Genomic DNA, 21301 nt, shown 5'->3' on the forward strand with positions numbered 1-21301 from the left:
TGAAATTTTATATAATAATTTTCAGTAAAAATAAATAAACAACTTATGTGCTTACTTTCCCACTGCTATTAGCACGTTTTATTGACACTTTTTCCGCTTTAATGCATATTATTAATTTTGCATGGTGTTGAGTGCTTACTACTCGTGCCTATTCTAGTTGTTGTTGCATTGTTTTTCCCTCCTTTTTATTTATATTTTTGTATTTTTATCAAATGACATGGCACTTGAGCGTTTGTTTTTCGCTGCATTACATTTTTATCTGTGAAAAACAATCAACTTATTTGTTTACGGCAAAAAACCATCTTTAATATGCAGTTAGTATTGCGCTAAGTCGCGTATTTGTCTAACCTTATCTATGCACATGGGTACTTAAGGTTACTTATACGCCATAGTGTCACATCTATTTTTCTACTTTTCCAGCATTAAGCTTATTTGCTATTTTCTCCTTACGTAGTATGTTGTTGTTTTTATCATAGCAGCACTTAAAAGTTGTAAATATGTTGACAAAATAATTTATATTTTTTTTCTCAATAAATTTTTGTTTTCTTTGAGTAAAGTACTTGCAAGCATTGCACTTGAAATCCTAAGCATCTGCTAATCCGCACACGTGGCATTGTAAAGTTTGTAAATATTTTTCCTAACTTAATTGCTTGTAATTCTAATATTCTACGTATTAATATTACAAGGTTGTGTATTAAATACAATACAATACAATACAATACAATACATTGCATAAATCTGAGAGATCAGTTTAGTATTAGCTAAAAGTAGTTGCTTAAACCGTATGCTGTAAATTTCAAAGTGTTTTAACTCTAATGGAGGCTTTAATGAAAGTTAGTATGCATTTAAATGCGTCCCTTTCAAGAGTCTAAATAAATTCTAAGCAATTTATCGACTCGTCTTCGTATAGTCAACTACGACCTATGTGTTCTAATATATCCCAAGCAGTTAACAGTGAGTGCTAGTGAAAGATGAACTATTATTACTTTAAGTTCTTGAACAAAAATGAAGTAAGTCTCCTCCAGACTTCGAGGAAACAACAGATGATTATCTAGTTCAGAAACATTCACTTCCTTCATAACACTAGCTTTTAGCGCATTCATCTCATAGTAGATTACGAAAAGGACTATCCGGCAATTAACTAAATAAACAAAACACACAAAAATCCATATTAAACATTGCTAATTGAATGCAAATTCAAGTCATTCACCTTTGCTTTAATTGCAATTAACAGGTATTTAAGTCAATTGTTCGATATGAAAAATAACTGCGAGACAGCGCCAACACCTACACACAAACACATGTGAAGCGCATTTTTTGCAATTTGCGTGAGAATTGTTATTTTGCGAAAATAATCCGATAAACAATCATCAAGTGTAAACAGTCAACATTTTATACATTATACTATATTTGTAGGCATATACTCGTACATTTGCATATATATTGATGCAGCTGCAGTTGATGCACACAATGTTGTTGTGTCAACGAAGGTCTGGCATTTGCATTTCTCACATTTCACCTTGTAGTCGAAAAGCATTTGAAAATAATTTCATTTGTTTGAACATTTTTTGTATTAAATGATAAGTACTTGATATTCACAGTTGAATTTTTAATGTATATGCTTTTTTTAGTGGGTGTGGTAACCCAGTAAATAACATTTTTGTATTAGGTTGGCAAATATCTCCCTTCCGCTTTTTTGCTCTTATTCAATGTTTTGTAAAAAGTGTTACGAGTGATCGGATTTAGTTCAAATATGCGCCGTTTCGTTCGATAATCTTTTTCCATTAGACGGCAACTTCATAATACCCCCTCATAGAAGCCCCATCTTTATTTGTGAAAAACTCGGACAGCCACTTTTCACAAGTCTCTTTTGAGTTCAACTTTACACCACCAATAGCGTTCGCCAGGGACAGGAACATGTGGTAATCACTTGGCGCTATGTCCGGGCTATATGGTGGATGCGATAAAACCTCCCATCCGAGCTCCCGTAGCTTCTGAAGAGTCATCAACGAAGTGTGTGGTCTGACGTTGTCCTGGTGGAACACTACACCCTTGCTGTCGGCCAGTTCTGGACGCCAAGGTCGATCGCCTGCTTCAAGCGGTCCAGTTGTTCGCAGTAGATGGTAGAGTTAAGCGTCTGGCCACATGGAAGCAGCTCATAGTGGATGATTCCCGTCCAATCCCACCAAACACACAGCAAAACCTTCCTGGCCGTCAATCCCGGCTTAGCCACTGTTTGGGTCGATTCACCGACCTTCGAACACGACCGTTTTTGCTTGATATTGTCGGATGTGATCCATTTCCAGTCGCCAGTCACCATCCGCTTCAAAAATGCGGCACCCAAACATCAAGATTTTTTGTGTATCCAGCCTTCTGCAGACGATTTAAAATGGTTTGATGACTAACTCCCATCTCCTGGGCGATGTCACGATATGCCAAATGCCGGTCTAACTCGATCTTTCCCCTGATTTGATCGATATCCGTCGTCACAGGTCTTCCGCCGGCTGGCTTATTCATGGTGTCGTTTTCACTCGTCCAAAACACCATTAATCTCACGAAGGGAGATATTTGCCAACCTAATATATTTTTTATTTTATAGGCAAGCATATAACAATTATATTTTTGTTTGGTTATGTTTGCTTTCATACATTTATTTAAAATGTATTTTTCTTAGTAAAATATCAAAACATTTTTTTGTGTACTGGGTTGTATGGTGTGTAAACATTTTTAGTGACAATTTGCAGACAAATTCCCAAATAAATATGATATCAACGACTTTTTAATTGAAATATTTAAGAAAAAACATGTTGAATCACGAGAATTCCCGTTTAATTTCTAAAATTAAATTAAACATAATTAAAACCGTGTTCAACCAGACACTTAACGAATTGAGAATTAAGAAAATAATTAATTGTTACTAAATTAAACAAAATATAATATGGTTGTCTAAATAATTGTGTTAATCTATTATAATTATTATTTAGTCGACGTTTCGTTTAATTGGTTAAAATAATCTGTAATAACAAAACGAGAAAAATAAAAAATAATAAAAAAATTAAATTATGCTTTTAATTGAATCAATTATTATTTATAGAATTGAAGTTGAATCAATTATTATTAATTGAGTTAAAAACATAATTGAATCAATTAATTTCTATTTTATTTTTTTCGATTTTCTAAGTAAGTTAAGTAATTTTCAGCAAATTACATAATTACAACTAAATTAATCAAACAATTATGCCAAGTCATTGCTATAGTTGGCAAAATATTTATTTAAAATACCCTGAACCACCATGTTCAAAGTGTTTAGTGAGCAAAGAAAGGAGCAGTAAAGTGTCACAAAAATAAATACAAATAAATAAAAATTGCACAATTAAAACATCATAAATATAAAACTCTCATGTAACATAATTGAGTTACCACATAAATATAAAACTCGCATGTTATATCTTTGAGTTACCACATTCATTTTCAAATTATGTTTATTTGAGTGTTCTAAACTTTACAGTTATTATCTCCATGAACTTCATAAAATACCCAAGTTACCTCCCCTGGACCTCACCACAGTGAAAACATTTGTTTATCAGCTAATTGCTTGAACTAAATTGAGTTTGTGTATATGAATACTAAACATGGTGTTAAGAAAATTTACAACTTAATCACCACAGTTATGTCAGTTACTTAAAGATAACACTAATGTCTTTTTCTAGAGCAAAAACAAAAAAAAAATAGAGCAGGAACGAGAGGATTTCGCACAGTATACATTTTCTATAATAGACTAAGCAATGGTGAGAGAGTGTTATTTAATTGACAAATAAATGAGTTAAATTAATTGGGTTTTTCCAAAGCATGAAAACAGTCGTCTTAATTTAGAAGGTTTATGCAAAAGTCAAAATGTCAAATGTAGGTACATATATAAAATCAAACAGAACTCGCATAATTAAGCGTAAACAGCTTTGTCAAGGTCAAGAAGTAGATATTGAACAATGTGCATGACTGGGCCTACATTTAGACGAAATCTCGTATTTCAATAACTACTCGACCAATTTGGACCAAATTCCGGAATATAAGATCATCTTGACATCCCTATATTACAATATTATGCAGATACAATGGGTGAGAGAAGATTATACCTTTCCAAATCTTATCTTGTGAAGCTCCTGACTTGTTGTTGGCTTGATACCTAAAGGAACGGTCAACTTTGAAGATATCTAAATGAAAATAAGTGTATATCTTTCTCTAGTAATAATCTGATACGGTTTTAAAATTTTATAGCATCGATTAAGTAATTTCCCTAGACCTCATAATTCTCATATAATGATTCTCGAACTTCCAGTTCACTTTATACCGTATATATCGGTTAAGATACAATATATGAAGGTGTTTAACTGTTATTTGTAATCATGTTACGTAACCAACCTTAAGGATTTTTTTCAATTCATTCGGGTTAAGGTTGTTCTTCAAATCAAACCTTTGGAACAGTGATCTCTGGAGAAAAATGTATCTCTACGGGTTATCTTGGAAACAATATATCTCAATTGGATATCTTTCATTTGTGTAATCTTTCCTATATTTTCTGATACCATTTATATACGACCATTTACTTCTAACAAAATGTTGAGTGAATTCAATTTTTCGAAATTTTTTTGTATACCCTATCAACATGTTTCTTATATAACTCTGTAGTCGTAGTTCATACCTGGTCTCAAATGCTGTGGTCAGCAGATCGGCGGGCAAACTAATACGCATCTTGAAGCGTGTATTTTACGCGGTTACTGTTGTGGTTTGGTTTATTACCGGTGTGTTTGTATATAGTAGATAGTATTAATTGATCTCGTTCATTCAGTTATGATCGCTTTGTTTTTGCTTTATGAGCAATATCAGGTACTTCCTCTCGCGACGTGTAATGCAATATTTTTATATAATATATTTAAATATTTGTTTTTTGTTTGAGCAGTGACTTTAATTTGACATTTAACTTAAAGCTTATATAGTGTTGTTGCCTTTTTTAATAATTAAAAATATTTTTTTTGATATTCGAACTATTTTATTATGTTTCTTAAGTACTTAACACTTTTAGCACAATTTATATTTATATTTGAGCAAAAATATTTTGCATTTCATTTTCATAAGAGTAACTTTTAAGTTTAGTTTTTTTTTCAACACTATTTTTTCGAGATCACTTTATGTTCGAATTTATTTTTTATTTTTAGACATTAAAGTTGATTATCTAACTTGCATGCATGCACTTTCATTATATTTTTACACGTTGCTCAGCCTCGAAATGCTTTCAAAATCACTTAAAACATCAAATATGTAAATTACATGCAAATTTCACACTTCGGGAAAAAAAAGTAAAAAATAAAAATCACAGTTAACGTGTTTATCGCGTTTACTGAACCACTCGACAGCAGCTCTCTTGGCCAACTGAGCTGAGCCGCTTTAGGGGTAGATTTTAGTACAATTCGCAAGGTGGCGAGATCAACGCTCAGTGCAAAATGTTAATCATACGCCAGGTACGCACGCACCAGTAATTTTATAGTCGGGGAAAAAAGCTGACTCAATGTGTTTAGGCTTATCAGCCGCGTGCTGTGTTTTTGTTTTATTATTCCCTTTTTTGCGCCATAATAACTTTAATTAAATAGTTCACAAGATAAGTTGTACAAATCTGGAATGCGCAGAATTTGTTTTTATTGTTTTTGTGATTTCATTTTATGGCAAGGAAAAATATTAGCATAATTACTTAGCATTGCGTCTTAGCTGATTTGCTACACTGAAGGCAGCTAGTGTGTTGATAAAAGACGCTTATCAGTTAGTAAGAGGATTTATAAAATCACTATTTATGATGGAAGTGCTTGTTTGTGTGTGTGTGTGTGTATGCATGCATGTGTGCAAAGAATTCACGTGAGCTGTCAACAGCTGGTAAACTAGTTTAGTTTAGTTTTATTGTTGTTGTTGTTGATAGTGTAGCGTGTAGCAATAATAATAGCAATGGCACAATCAACTCATTACGTCTACTTGAAGAAGCTGCCTTCCTCACAGCATCTGTGTATGTGTGTGTGTATAACACGAAGACATTAGGGTTGTACAAATGTGTGTGAGAAAAAGTAAAATTCATAATTTAAAATATTTTTATCCTAAAACTGAAACTATAATTATTTTTGCTGCCGTTAATGAAATTTACATTACATTTTTTATATTAAAAAAAAAAATTAAAAAAAAAAATTAAAAAAAAAAATAATGATATGTTAATTTTTTTTAATTTTTTTTCACATGTTTGTCGTCTCTCAATTAAGATTTAACAGCGTAAACACGTGTTTGTTTTGTCATAAATTGTAACAAAATAAAGCACAATAGGACAATAAAATAAATATATTTTATTATTTTGCATAAATTAAAGATTGGTTATGAGAATTTTCTAAAATTTAGTACTTAATTAACATAATTAATAAGTTGGAGAAGTATAAATGCCGGAGTCACGTGCTTAAGCACGTTTTTCTCAAAATTACGTTTCGCTAAAACTCGAGAACGGCTGTATCGATTTGGCTAATATTAGTCTTGAAATGTTCGTGGAGGTCTAAGGAAGGCTTGAAAGGTGAATTTTCGAATAATTAAAATCAGCATTTGTTATATAAAGTTTTGTGCATATTTGTAGCTTGAAAATCGTTTTTAAGGGATTAGTTTTGAATTTGGAGTTTTTGTTTTATTAAATACTGCAATATGTTTAAAATATTATCCAAAAATATCATATAAATCCGACTAAAATTCTAAGAAAAATACCCTATGGAAGTTCCACCCATCAGGTCACATCAGTAGAATATAAACTTTAAACGCGTTTAACTCAAAACTCAATTTTTCAAGTCGGTGGACACGATTTGTAGAAAAGTTATAAAGCGATTTTGTTCAAATTTTGCCCATATCTCTGGAATAATATTATCTAGTGAATGAAGGAAGGACTTTTTATTTTTATTACAACTATTTTTTTCGAGGCAATATATGCCGGACATTTTACCAAAAACGTTAGTTTTTTTGTTGAAAATCTATCAAAAATACAAATTTTAATATTTTTTATCCTATTTTCATTATTTACTATCGAAATATTTTTATTTATTGCTTTTAGATCAACCTAGCTTTTTTTCGTTTTCAGAATTTTTAAATACAAATTTCACAAAATACTGTTTAAATATGAATCTTTGATATGCTAAATTGATTAAATGAAATGAATGATTGTTTAGTTTTAGAAAAAAATGTAAAAATACTCTTGTGTTAAGCCTCTGAAACCCACCACACCCTTTCAGTTTAATATTAAAAAAAAAAAAAAAAAATTGGATGTAAGAATTCTCGAACACTTTACAGGTAAAATTTTCTATAAGTAAAATCATCAAAGTATTTTTTTCCGACAGCGAAATCCTAAAATAACAACAAATTTACAGCCCAACAACTGTACAGTCGTAATTTTTTTTTTTAATTTTAAGAAATATTTTTTTTTTTAATAAAATTCTCTTAAACATAAGAACCACCCTAATAATTACAAATGTATTTATTCGGTACATACTCATATACATACAATGTTTGCATGTAGGTTCACCCATAAACGCTTAGAATAGTGCACTTGTACTCGTCACGAGTACGCTAGCGTCCAATTGTCGCCTTTATTGCTATTACTATGCTGTTTGTTTGTATGTGCGAGTATGCATGCAAGTACATATGTATGTGTGCATGAGTTTATTTTTATTGTCACCAAATATCACTTCAATTGATTGACATTATTAATGTGTTTGTTTTTTGTAAATATTTTCCCAACTTTGCGCTCATCGTTGTTGCTATTGTTTGTGTGTGCCGCCTGATCAGCGCAGCCGGGCGTGTGATAACAGCAAAGGTCATGAGATTATCATTTGTTGTTGTAGCGACTAACAGTAATCGTTTTGCGTATGCGTGCAATAGTTGCAAAAGGGATTTGCACTGACTTACTTGTGTACTTAGGTGACTAATTGTTAGCATCGATTTAGTTGATAATTTATTTACATTTTCAGAAGCTTAATTACTTTTGTTTTTGCTCAAAGCTTTCGATTTTCAAATCATGCTCTCCTTATCACAAAACAAATCGACAGTTTGTGCAGGAATTGGGTGAAGGTGAGATGTCGTGTAAAATTGGTGATATACTGTAGTCACATGTTTTCAAAATTGTATAAAAAAATATAAACACGTGTTTTTTTGACGAAATGGAAGCAAAAAGTCAATAGAACAACAACATTAACAGCAATGCGGTGCTTTAAACAAGTAACAACATTAAGATCTACTAAATTCTTCTACTAAACACATTTTCCTTATTATTCAATAGCATGCTTGTAGTAATTAATGAGTTATGACGAGTTTTATGTCATATTTATCTATTAATTGGCCATGCTTAATTTGTTACCTTCTAAATTCGTTTCACACACATATGTGGATATGTATGTATTTGTTTACTTATAATTATTTACTGTAAGTAATTAACGTTTGCACTTGAATTGATTTAATTCCGACGCTAATTAGACGCGTTTTAATTATTTTACAAATTAGTATTGCCGCGTTGACTCTGACTCAGTGGAGAGTGTGAAAAAGCGTGGCAATACAAAATATATCTACTTTACATATATGTATGTATGTATAATACAAATATACTTAATTAGTGTTAATCACCGGCAGCACTTATAGAAAGTCGTGAGAATTGTGTTTATTGCTTGATTATGCGAATGAGCAGCTATCAAGTTAAATGGTGAAGAAATAGTTGTATATTTGTTTTTAATGTAACAGAGAATTTTTTTAAATTTAAATTTCAAATAAACAAAAAGTATCTTTCCAGTGTAACAGAGTATTTTTTTTTTACTTTTTAGCAGAAACTTTTTTTAGTATTTATAAATGCGCCAGACAATCTGGTACAACCTTTTAGACAATCTGGTACAACCTTTTTCGTAGGTGAACTGCTAGAAACTCTCTAAACCCACTATTCACTCAATTGAATTTGACTTGGGAATATAATATGAATTTTCGGTCGAAAATACCCTGTGCCAATGCCAACGGGTTAAACTAATTGAAAGGGTTAGGGGTAGCCAGAGACACGACAAAATGAGAATTCAGTATTTTTTTGTTATAAAATAATGTTATTTTAAAAAAGTAATAATAATATGGCATAATTACACAATGTTTTGACTTGAAGTCACAAAAATTTGAAAAAAGAATTATTATTTCCAATGTTATAGCTGTTTGGGTTGACCCAGTTCCAAAAAAGGTCATTGCGGTGACAATCATAAGTCCTTGAAGATTAATCCAAAATCAATCGGATATGAAAAATTAGTTTTATAAATAGATAATCGAAGCTTTTTTGTTTTTTTTTTCAAAAATTAACAAAATGGCTCAGGCAATTTTTTTCTAGATTTTCGGTCTTAAAAAATCGAAATTTTTGAAAAACAAAAAAGTTTCGATCAGGCCCAGGATTACTATGTATTCTAAAAGTTGTATAAATTTCATTAAAATCTACTGAGTGGTTTTCGAGTTACAGTTGTCACCCGTTCAAAAAACATTGTTTTGAGAAAAATGCATTTAAGGGGATCCCCCCATTTTCGGTACACTACATATTTTTTTTGTTGTTTTTTGTGATCTTTTCGGCGGCGCATGTGATTTCCGCTCACTGTAACATCTGAAACCAAAAACTCCAACGGGATTAGAAAGAGTACATGTTTGGCTCTGGTATGAACTAGGATTATTAATTTCGTACAAAAATTAACAAAATGGCGGACATTTGAAATTTTTTTTTTGAAAATTGCCTTTTTCGAGCCATAAATCAAGTTGAAACGTAAAGAAGATTTGATTTATCCTAGTTCATTCTATAGCTATACATGTATAGAATAACTTATTAAAATTTGGAATCGATTGGATTAATAGGTTTTGAGTAACCTCATGCGCCAGTCGTAAAAACACTGTTTCGAGAAAAACGCGTTTAAAGTTGCGTGGCTATATCTTCATGAGTTTTTGAAATTTTCACTTGAAATTTGAAAGGAACATACTTGAATAGTTATAGGTTCATAAAAAAAGGTTAAATAAATAAAATAAATAAATAAAAATCGATTTTTTGAAACAGAAAAAAAATGATTTTGTGAAAATACTGACTACCCTTAACCTCTTAAGATGAATAGTGTTAGTTTTAAACATCACATATTCCATTAAAATAATAATAATACTATTTTTCATACGGAATTCACTTTTTTCAAAGTATTCTCAAGCTCTCAGTATCCTACTGTCATTAACTGTCTTCGAATCGCCATTTCTTTGAGCGACACTCTCTTTCTACACGGCTACTCTGCAACGCTTGTCGCATCAAAGGCAACTAATAATAAATAATACGTAATTCCAAAGGTTTCTTAGCCTTCTCCTATCAGTTCTATTTTTGTACACAAACATTTCGAGAAACTCTAATCAAAACGCATACACATCACAAGCTTGATTAAACCTAATTTTTACCGGCAACAAGCAGCATTTAGCACTTGTTGGCAAATATTTGATTATTTTATTAAACATTAATATTCATTATTTTATTTGTCTTAAATATTCACACGTTAATGGCCGCACTGTTGATTTTAAACGAGATAGCGCTGTGTTGTGTTGTGCTATAAACTTGTTAATATTGCAAACGGTGTAATTGAACTTGAACGAACGGTTTATTGCGTTGTTTTGCATTTTATCTCATTTTTTTCTTCAATATTATATTCTTATCTTATTTATGCCGAACTGTTTCTAAATTACTACTCGATTACTCACTTAAGAACCACAGGCAAATAAATAAATAAATTTTTCTTTGTGGAAAAAAAGCAAAAAATAAATATCCGGCACATTCACCGGCTGCCGTTGAATGGGTTTGAGTACGCACAGTACCAAAAAGTTTTTGCGGTTTAAAGATCACTGATCGTTTTTATTGGTAAACCAAATTATGGCTTGTCTATTTGGTTGCTGCTGGAGCGATGGTAATTAGCACACTCTTTCAGCAACTGTTAAATGTTTATTGCTATGATTAATAGCGAACGTTTGGTCAATAGAATGTTTAGTACTTTTATTTTAGAACATAACATGATCTAATATTTAGTATTTGTTGTGCACTGGGTTGCTGATCGCTGATCTTTGATCATATTATATTCTATTTTTTAATTATAATTCTCACGCTTTCAATACACTATTTTTCACTACAGCTCAGCTCAGCAGCTTAACAAAGCATTGATTTTATTTTCATTTTAATTTTTTATTTTTAATTTTTTTTAGATTTGATCCATGCTCAAGTTCGCAATGATTTCACTGATTTTTTTGTTCTACACACACATACACATTTATGGGCGTTAATCTTTCGAGACACTTGCGCTGAATTTAACACCAAAAAACACAGTCAGAATTAAACCGTATCATACAAATGTGTTCGAACAACTGACAATACGGATTTAATGGCTAACAAATGCGAATACAATTGCTGAACTTCATAGCAACAGTAACAACGAAAAAAAAAATTCAGTAAAACTGGGCAGCACTCCTTTCGTATAGGAGAGAATGGCAGTAGCTTGAGATATCGCAAAAAAAAGGAAAAAAAGAAAAATAAAAAAATGAATGAAAAAATAAAATAAAAAAGAAATGTCATAAAACAGTATGAAACAAAACAGAAAAGTAAAAAGTTACTAACCGAAATGCAAACCAACAGAAAAAAAAAAATAAAAAAAATTTACAAGCAATATGGAGAACCTGGACACACTTCTGCTTAAATGTGCATATATATATATATTAACTGGCATATCACATATTTCGCAGACGTCGCAAATAATGTCGCAATGATCGCCAAAAAAACACGTACATTGCTTTAAGTACCTTACAGCAAAGGTTCGAGAAGTGAGAAGGCGTCACTGTGATTAAAAGCACACAGCTAACCGATAAGCCAATCACATTTGGATGAACCCCGAAAAAATGAAAAGAAAAAAGTAACAACCAATTTTATCAGCTGCTTATTAGACACCGATTCAAATGCGAGCAGTACAGTAACCAGTTTAGTAACCAGTCCGCTAACCACTACTTTAACCAATCAACCGCACAGTGCTGCACAAAAGTAAGTCACTTAGAATTAACTGTATTTAATTACATTTTACGCAAACAACAATGTATTTGTTTATTCTAGATATCACACTTACACACACACACATACCAAAAGCATTTTGCTGTGTTGCAAGGTGGCAGCAGCTCAAATATCAAGCCGCAAAAAGCGTAAATTAAACAAACTATTCTACTGAAAGTGCATACATATAAACATAAATAGCATATAACGAGGCAGCCAAGCGTCATTGGAGCGCACTAAAAAAAAGTGTCAATAACAACAACAAAAAAACGAGTACAAAGGTAAGTGTTTAAAATTTCACTAGCGTTGAAAATAGAAAGAAAAAACTCGTTGCAATTACATTTCTAGCGCCATTGAAAGGTGAAAGGCTTTCATAAGCAAATATATTTGTTGTTTTAAAAAATGCTTTTGCAAACAGCTTGTCACTGCCACGGTAGACACACAAGCTACACAAGCTCATATCATATATGCACGCTTGTGAAATTGCCGCTTTACTTGTGGAACCAATAACCTCAAATAATACTGACACATCACTGTTGTGTGGGCGACTTGCGTGTGTAGCCGTTGTAAATATTTACGTTAGTCGAATGCAATCTATTTATTTTTGCAATATCTATGGATGTAGGAACCCAGTATTTGTTTTAGGAATTATACTTTTAAATTTTTTTACGACACTAATATTTTTATAATTATTCTAACTGCTATAAAAATGTAAATTTTAGAGGATTTAAGATATAAATTTACTATTTAATATTAGCCGTCTTCGATTCGCCAAGTAGAGTAGACCAAACTATAAAAGATTTTCAAGTAAACGGGAAACATTTGCGTTGAAATCCTGCGCCAAAATGTCCTCTAACGCATGCACAATAGTGTTGCAGTACTTTCTTTGTTGAAGAAATACTTTAATTCGCATAATAAAATATTTTTTCACCTTCTTGTTTCGAGCAGTGTTTATATCATAAGTTTACATTGAACAATTTTAATTTATTCCAAGTTGAAATCAAAAAACAATATTTGTATTGTCATTTTTGTACATTAATCTGTCCCTAGAACCATTCACAATAGTAAAACTGGTATAAAATGTGTAAAACTGGTCTAAATTGTGTAGATTATAACTTGGCATCACTAAAAATAGCGGTTATAACTCGATAATTTTGTTGTTTCAGTTACAAGTAAATTTTTAGATAAGAGATCAGCGATACCGAGCTATGAAATTGCGAATCGAAAACAGCTATTATACCAATAATAAATTTAATCCGAACTCTTAGCAAAATTTATTGGCCGCTATTTTAGTTCAAATGTATCGAAAAGCCACTGTCTGTCAGAAAGTTGTGAAATCTTCGATACCAAAGCTGAATTATACCAAAATACAGGCTTACAAATCTTAAGAATGTAATAAGCTTTCCATCTGTCTCGTTAACGTTACTTTGTTACACACCTCCTTAACGTCAGACAGCTGTAATACTTAAGTGGACTAGCTTGCGCTTGCGCATTTACATAAAATATCGATTTAAATATAACCAGCCAAGTAAATTTAATTTCCTTCTAAAATAAATAATATGCCACAGATGGGAAATTTTTTGGCGCAGTGAATTTAAATAAAATTTTAGTCTGCGACGAACACACCTTTTAACTGAACGGCTTTAAAAGAAACATGATACTACAAGTTCTTGTGCCCAACAAACTAACCGCCCAAATTGCACTTGTCATACCGACACTTCGAATATATAAATTTGCGTATAAGTTTGTATTTTCCTCTTATTGTACCTTATTTACCTTCTGTATGGGTTCTTTTTACCATATACTCGATGATATGATTCATATGTTTCGTTGAAAATGTCTCACAACTACCTACAGTTATTCCAAGTTACCTACAGTCCAAGTCAACTAGTTTTTATTTATTACTTTTTCCAGCTAAAAAGTTAATCATTCAAGTGGTGGTGATTTTGCTAATCAAATATATGTAGTATATGTACATATATTATTTCATGAGAGTATCTACTTAAGTAGAAATATTTATTTTATAATCTCTGAGCTGGAAAATAATATTTATTTACTTTTCTAATTTTTTTTTTTTAATATAATAAAATCAGAAAATCCTGTTTTGCTCCTTCTTGGCTTCTTTCCAAAATTAATTCATACAAAATATTAAATGGCTCAAACGAATATAAATATACCAGTTTTTCATTAGTACATAATATCAATGGATAAAAAGTATCGATATAAAAAGAATAAATATCGATAATTTTGTTCTCAAAACATCGATTTTTGAATTAAAATATTGGAAAACCCATTTTTTTCAAGCCTTGGACTGGCACCATATCCATAGCTAAGATGCTCAAAAATACAGTGAAGTACAAAATCTTTTGTCTCCTTACCCAAAATCGGATCTCAGAAATTATTAACCATCAATAATGGCTTCTCAAATACTTTTTACACCTGCTAAAGTTTAAAAATATAAGCCCCTACTTCTTCTTCAGTATGAGCTGCACTAATTACTGCGCTTTCATAGTTGAGTAACCTCAGAAGAACACCAACAACTAATCGCACAAAATTTTGTGGTTAAGCTTCAGTTAATGTAAGGGGTAGACAAAATCAGAAACAAGTGAAGTTCTGGTTCACAATAATTTTGCAAAAAAAAAAATCCAAAGTCGGAAAAGAACAATTAGAATGCGAATAGAAATGGGGTAAAAAATATTAAGTACCATAAAAAAATTAGTAAACCTGTTCGTTCTGCATGAAAGCGGGAACAAAAGCTTGTCTTACTCGTTAAGTATCTAGATACATACATATAGTACATGGAATCACAATAATTGGCTACAGTTCGCGTAATAACTTCGACAGACAACTGTTGTTGTTGTGCTGTGTCAGATAGAAATCAGTTGGAACGTTGAACTAACAAAGTTGCGTTCGGTTTCTCGATTTGTATAACGCATATGAGCGTAATATTCTCAGCTCGAAAGGAAGTTGAAATGTCGGTTTGAGTTTTGGTTGAAAATATTCACGATTTTTGTGATTTGATCTTTATGTGGTTTATTTATTTGAGATGGAAGCTATTAAATAAAATTAAGTTTAACGTGATATCATCGCAAAAGATTCGCTTACAATTTATGACAGGAAAATGGTTATACGTATTTCTTAAATAATTTTAATTTATTTGCTTTGGATTAATGCCTTAATTGTTTATAATTTAATTTTTTGCTTAAATATTTCAATTTTATTGCTTACATTTTGAGTTAATTAGTGATATGAACTCAAATTTTATGATTTTTATTCTAAAAATTAAAATAATATTACGACAAAGCAGCTTTTTTGAAGTTCTAAAATTATTTTGCTCCCACATGTAGGCAATAAATAAGCTTATAAGCTGGAAAAATGCTAGTAAGAGGTTAGAAATAATTATGAACGACTTGAATTTTAGACAGGAGACATTAAATAATCTCAGTTCATTCATTTCCATTTAACAACTGCAGCTGCATAATAGTTAATTCATTGCAATCCTTTTCTTCCCAACAATTGTTGCCTACCTTTAGGCGGCTGGCAGTCATTTTATCTTAATTATGACGACAAATAAAGTGTGTTCTTTTGTTGATTTAACGTTTAACGCCAGCTCCCATGCAACGCATACCTTTGATTTATATTTTGTGTATTCTTTTTGAAAAAAAATCTCCACTTAATTTATCTTACGAATGACGACTGCATTTTATAATCCTTCATTATAATTTATTGCAGTCGTCGCTGTTTTGGTGTTATTTGCTATAAAGGTGATGGACTTTCACACCTCAGCTGTTTTTCTAGAAACACAGTCATGTGGCAGTTAACAATATTTATTTTGTTATATGCACTTGTTTTTATTATATTTGTTTTGAAAAATTTGCGTACTATTTTTAGTGTGCTTCCAGTGAGATGCAGTACCGCATTAGACTTTAAGCTAATTTACGGAAGATTTGAAAAAATTTGCATTCTTATGAGTTCAGTTTTGCATATCATCAATGCATTAGTTCACGTGCATATTCAACATTCAATTATTGAGAATTGTCAAGATTTACAACCCTTTCATTGATATTGAAAATGTCTCAACACGTGGCCGGTCACATTAATTAGGCACGTTCTAATATTGAACTAAATTAGGAACTGGAACAATAACAAAATCGCATTTTTTTTCTCAAGTCATTATATTATTAATAAGTTATTAATAATTAAGAATTTCTCAATTAGTACTAAATATTCTATTAAAATTTCCATGGAAAGCTTAGTTATGATATTCGTTAGTATAGTACATTATATACATAATATGTGAACTTAAATGCCTGAAATCAATTGGTGACTCAACTCATTCACTATCAGATTTATTCGTAAAAACAAAGCTTTATAAGATTTACGCTTCTTGTGAGCAGTTGATTGATCTTGTAATTAATTAATTTATTAATTGCTTAATTATCTGCTAATTTATTAATTATGATTTTTAATTAGTTAATTAATGCATTAATTAAGTCCTCTAAAAGCCAATTCTCTTATCGCTATCTTGGCGCGCTCCTGCTCTCTTGTCAAAAAATACTATGTGAAAGTTAAAACAAAGTTATCAAGTTGAATTCCCATACGAGAGTAAGGGGATACAACATTAAAGTGGCATAACCGCTATATTCAATGCTGCCAAGTTTTGTTTTTTACATTTTAGACCAGTTGGTCCAAATGGCAAATAATTGTTAAAAATTTAAATTCAAAGATTTTTTTATTAGTTTTAAAAACTTAAGATGAATTATAATTGTTGGGAATCTAATGTGGAAATTCTGTTGCCCCGCGCTAGCCTAGAGGCTCGCTAGCAAACTCACCACCGGGATCGGGTGCGATGGCTCAATCAGTCATTCATCTTGCAAAAAAAAGCATATGATTATAGAAACGACAAGTGGTCCTATACTCTTTGCAGGAGTAGCAGGAACCAGTCTATACTACTATTAGGAAGAGGAAAGATTTGTATGTATGTTTGTAATGAATAAACTCAAAAGCTACTATGCCGATTTCAGAAATTCTTTCACCATTGTAAAGCTATATTCACCCCGAGTAACATAGGCAATATTTCTCAACTCAACTTTATGGAAATAGTTCCCAGGTGAGGGTATCAAAAAGTCTCCGTTATGGAGAATCTTAATCTGAAACTGAAAATCGTCTTGCAAGTCATACTCTTAGCATCGCAATCGCGTGGCAGAGAGTCGAGTAATGAGCACTCGCAGCTGCTTGCTGAACAAAATTTCAAAATCTCTCAAGTACTCAACACTAGGGAGTCGAACTCTGAGCGTTTCCAACGACTTCATAATCAGAGAGAAAGACAACGGACATCAAAGACTATAGGTCGTAATCAAGTTTTAGCTCATTGCAAATAAAATATAATTTCATGTTCGAATTTTCCTCATTTTACTTTTTAAAAATGAGCCCACGCAAGAAACGGGAAAGTACATACATATATATAAGTGTAAAAAAAAGTTATAAAACTTATAACTTTTGAAATGTTTGTTTAAACTCGTGCGTAGCCGGAGCGGTCTGCTAGTAATTTTTTTGACACAGAATGAAGTAAGTAAGAAGATTCAAGAAGAGAAGATCAACATGTGTCGGGTGTACTGCAAGTACTGACAGTTTGTTTGAACATCAGACATATTTTGATCGATTGGCTACTATCCAACACTTGCCGAATCGAAGCAGCTTTTTTAAATAGACCGGCATAGAAAAAATTGAGCCACAGAATTGAAACCTATTTTGTTGTAACAAGTTGTAAACTGTGTGGTCTATAATCTTATAAACATATGGATTGTATCCAAGTGTCGCTTACTCAGCCTAGCTTGTCTAATAACTGCTCTCATCAATGACACTGACTTTTTTTAGCTTCTTGTTAGTTTATTTTAAGGTTTAAGCGTTTCTCTAATAAACCATATCTTCCAAAAGAACACAAACAAATATTTCAAAGTTTTTTTTGTAATTTGTTTTTTTGTAATACAAATACAAAAAATGGCATTGTAATCTCATTTTTTCACACATGTTCTGCTAAAAGGTGCAAATATTTAATTAACACATACTCGACTCTTGTAAATAACCGAGTTTTAATTAACAGCATTATGGTAAAGTCTTTATACAAACAGACATACTATTGTTGATAAAACTGTACAACAAATTGGTGTGAAAATCTTATCAGATCACAAAACAAGACTTGTTAAGATACTTAATTAGTTTGCGTACAAAAAAGTGTGTGTAATAAAGAATACAAAAAAAAACATAATTAAAAACAACAAAAAACACACTGCATTAGATGGGAAGAGTACGCAGAATTTTGTTTTATGCGACGACTATAAAATATATATATGTCAAGATCTTCGTTCCCTCAGTACACGAACACTCCACAGAACTGGTTACTTTGTAGTTACCATAAATGGCTGGAGTTACTGAATGCGACAAACACACAGCATTGTGGGATAGATAAGCTTGGACGCTGTACTTTGAAATAAAAAAAAGACTCAATGGAATAAATTTACGATTTGCGGATAAAACTCATTATGACAATTGTAAAATGAATAAAATGTATAGAGCATTGTATAGAGTGTGCAATTAAAAATAAACCGTTTATCAGTGTGAGCTGATAATAAAAAGTTGAATGACGGCAACTATACAAGTAACCAACGAACTTGCCAAAGGATGGGAGCGACCAGTTATGCCACATACTCCTGATACAGACAGACATACATACATATAGACAAAGCAGTTGTATGGGTAGAAAAGCGGAGGAGCAGAAAGTAAGGTGCACATTTAAGATAAAAAAGAAGTTGAGATAATATCACATACAATATTTTATGGCATTTATTCGCACCAGCAATAAAGATAAATGTGCTAAGACGGCACATTGTGCCATATCGTAGCTTTCCGCTCAAGAAGTGTGGTGTGTCTGTGCTTGGAGAGGGTAAATGTAGGATAAATGTGAGACGTGCGTTCAAATTACTTTACAATGTCTCACATTAAGTTACTAGATTTGTATTTATGTATATATACATAGGCTGTCTGGACTTGTGCTTGCAACATGTGCGCTACTGATTGCTCATTTCTCATAGCAAGCTATAAGTATTTTATGAACTCATTATGGTTTCTAGTGAGATTTTTCAAATCGGCGACGTGCCAAAGCGCATGTCCGCCAGTTATGCTACACTTTTCGGTGTTTCAGCATAAACTCAGAAAATATAAAGATTTTTTTTGAGATCCGGACGATTGATTTATTTGTTTCAGATAATGTTGCAAAGCAAAAATACAAATGTATATACAATTTGTTTGTTCGCAGAAATAGTATATATAAATATATATTTATATATAAATAATATTTTTTGACTAGGCAGACATACAATCCACAAACAAAAAGTATATATTTTTTGCGTTTATCAGATGATTAAAATATTAATTATTATTATTAATAATATTATATGACGCTAATTTAATATAATAAACACAGATTTTATATAGTATAGTGACATCATTCATCATACGCATTGCACACGTACTTACAATTGTATTATGTTTAAAATTACGCAAACAATTTCAAAATATTTTTTTCCATACATTTTTCTACGAAAATTATACATACATACAAACGCCAGGGAATATTTGAAATGAAATACCAGAAAAGTTACCGAAAATAATTCCAACAGTAAATTTAACAATCTACCCATTATAGAAGCTCCGAGAAATGTTAGTTACAAGAAGCATAAAGCAACGAGCGTATAATTAATAATAGCTATATTCAATATACCAAGCATTAGAGAGTAGTCAATCGAATAAACTATACCAGAACTTTCTTTGTTGATCAATACTTTAATCTTCTCTTTTTTTACTTCTTACTTTCGAGCAATGCGTAGGGCATGATTTTATATATGTATGTATATATTTTTATAATTTTTTATACCCTGAACTGGGTATTTTAAGTTTGTCACGGAGTTTGTAACACCCAGAAAGAAGCGTCGGTGGCCCTATAAAGTATATATATAAATAATCATTATGTTGAATTGAGTCGATTTAGCCATGTCCGTCTGTCTGTCTGTCTGTATATATACGAACTAGTCCTTCAGTTTTTAAGATATCGTTTTGAAATTTTGCAGATGTTATTGTCTCTTCAAGAAGCTGCTCATTTGTCGGAACTGCCGATATCGGACCACTATAGCATTTATCTGCCATACAAACCGAACGATCGGAATCAAGGGCTTGTAAGGAAAACTTCCGCATTTTACTACATATCTTCACGAAATTTGGTGTGAGTTATTGCTCATAGAAATAATTTAATCTCCGAAAAAATTGTTCAGATCGGTGCACTATATAACCTTAATATTTCTAGCAAACAACCCGGCTAAAAAGATTTAGTAAAATGTTTTCTTTTTTATACTCTCGCAACAAAAGTTGCTAAGAGAGTATTATAGTTTTGTTCACATAACGGTTGTTTGTAAGTCCTAAAACTAAACAAGTTAGATATGGGGTTATATATACCAAAGTGATCAGGGTAACGAGTAAAGTTCAAATCCGGATGTCTGTCTGTCCGTTCGTCCGTGCAAGCTGTAACTTGAGTAAAAATTGAGATATCTTAATGAAACTTGGAACACGTGTTCCTTGGTTCCATAAGAAGGTTAAGTTCGAAGATGGGCGGAATCGGTCCACTGCCACGCCCACAAAATGGCGATAACCAAAAACACATAAAGAGCTATAACTAAGCCATAAATATAGTTATGAAAATAAAATTTGGAACATAGGATCGCATTAGGGAGGGGCACATCTGAATGTATTTTATTTGGAAGAGTGGGCGTGACCCCGCCCCCAAATAGGTTTTTTGTATATATCTTGCAAACCAATAAAGCTATATTAACCAAACTGTCTGCAGTCGTTTCTTTTAGCCGTTTCCTTATACAGTCCAAAAATGAAAGAAATCGGATAATAACCACGCCTACCTCCCATACAAACGTTAGGTTGAAACTGACTAAAAGTGCATTAACTCACTAACGAGAAACGTCAGAAACACGAAATTTTACATAATAAATGGCAGAAGGAAGCTGCACTGAGATTTTTTTTTACAAAATGTAAAATGGGCGTGGCGTCGCCCACTTATGGATCCAAAACCATATCTCCAGAACTACTCGACAGATTTCAATGAAATTCGGTATA

At 31.8% G+C, this 21301-nt stretch overlaps 1 protein-coding gene and 1 long non-coding RNA gene across 3 annotated transcripts in view; one reads left to right on the forward strand and one right to left on the reverse strand.

Annotated features, from left to right (window-relative positions):
• Positions 1 to 21301, reverse strand: part of LOC105215441 (uncharacterized) — a 41268-nt gene that overhangs the window by 2973 nt on the left and 16994 nt on the right. The window contains exon 1 of one of the 2 annotated variants that reach the window (XM_011189364.3): positions 4700 to 5976. The exons of the other annotated variant lie outside the window; for it this stretch is intronic. Within the exon in view, the coding sequence (XP_011187666.2) occupies positions 4700 to 4749 (50 nt within the window). The 5' untranslated portion in view covers positions 4750 to 5976. Of the gene's footprint in view, positions 1 to 4699; positions 5977 to 21301 lie in introns of those variants that run through there. 2 annotated transcript variants of the gene reach the window in all.
• On the forward strand, positions 3236 to 4591 carry LOC128921874 (uncharacterized). Its single transcript, XR_008471192.1, has 2 exons — positions 3236 to 3788; positions 3930 to 4591. It is a non-coding gene; the product is annotated as an uncharacterized LOC128921874 (long non-coding RNA).

This window comes from Zeugodacus cucurbitae, chromosome 5, assembly GCF_028554725.1.
Source record: "Zeugodacus cucurbitae isolate PBARC_wt_2022May chromosome 5, idZeuCucr1.2, whole genome shotgun sequence".
Classification (NCBI taxonomy): Eukaryota; Metazoa; Arthropoda; class Insecta; order Diptera; family Tephritidae; genus Zeugodacus; species Zeugodacus cucurbitae.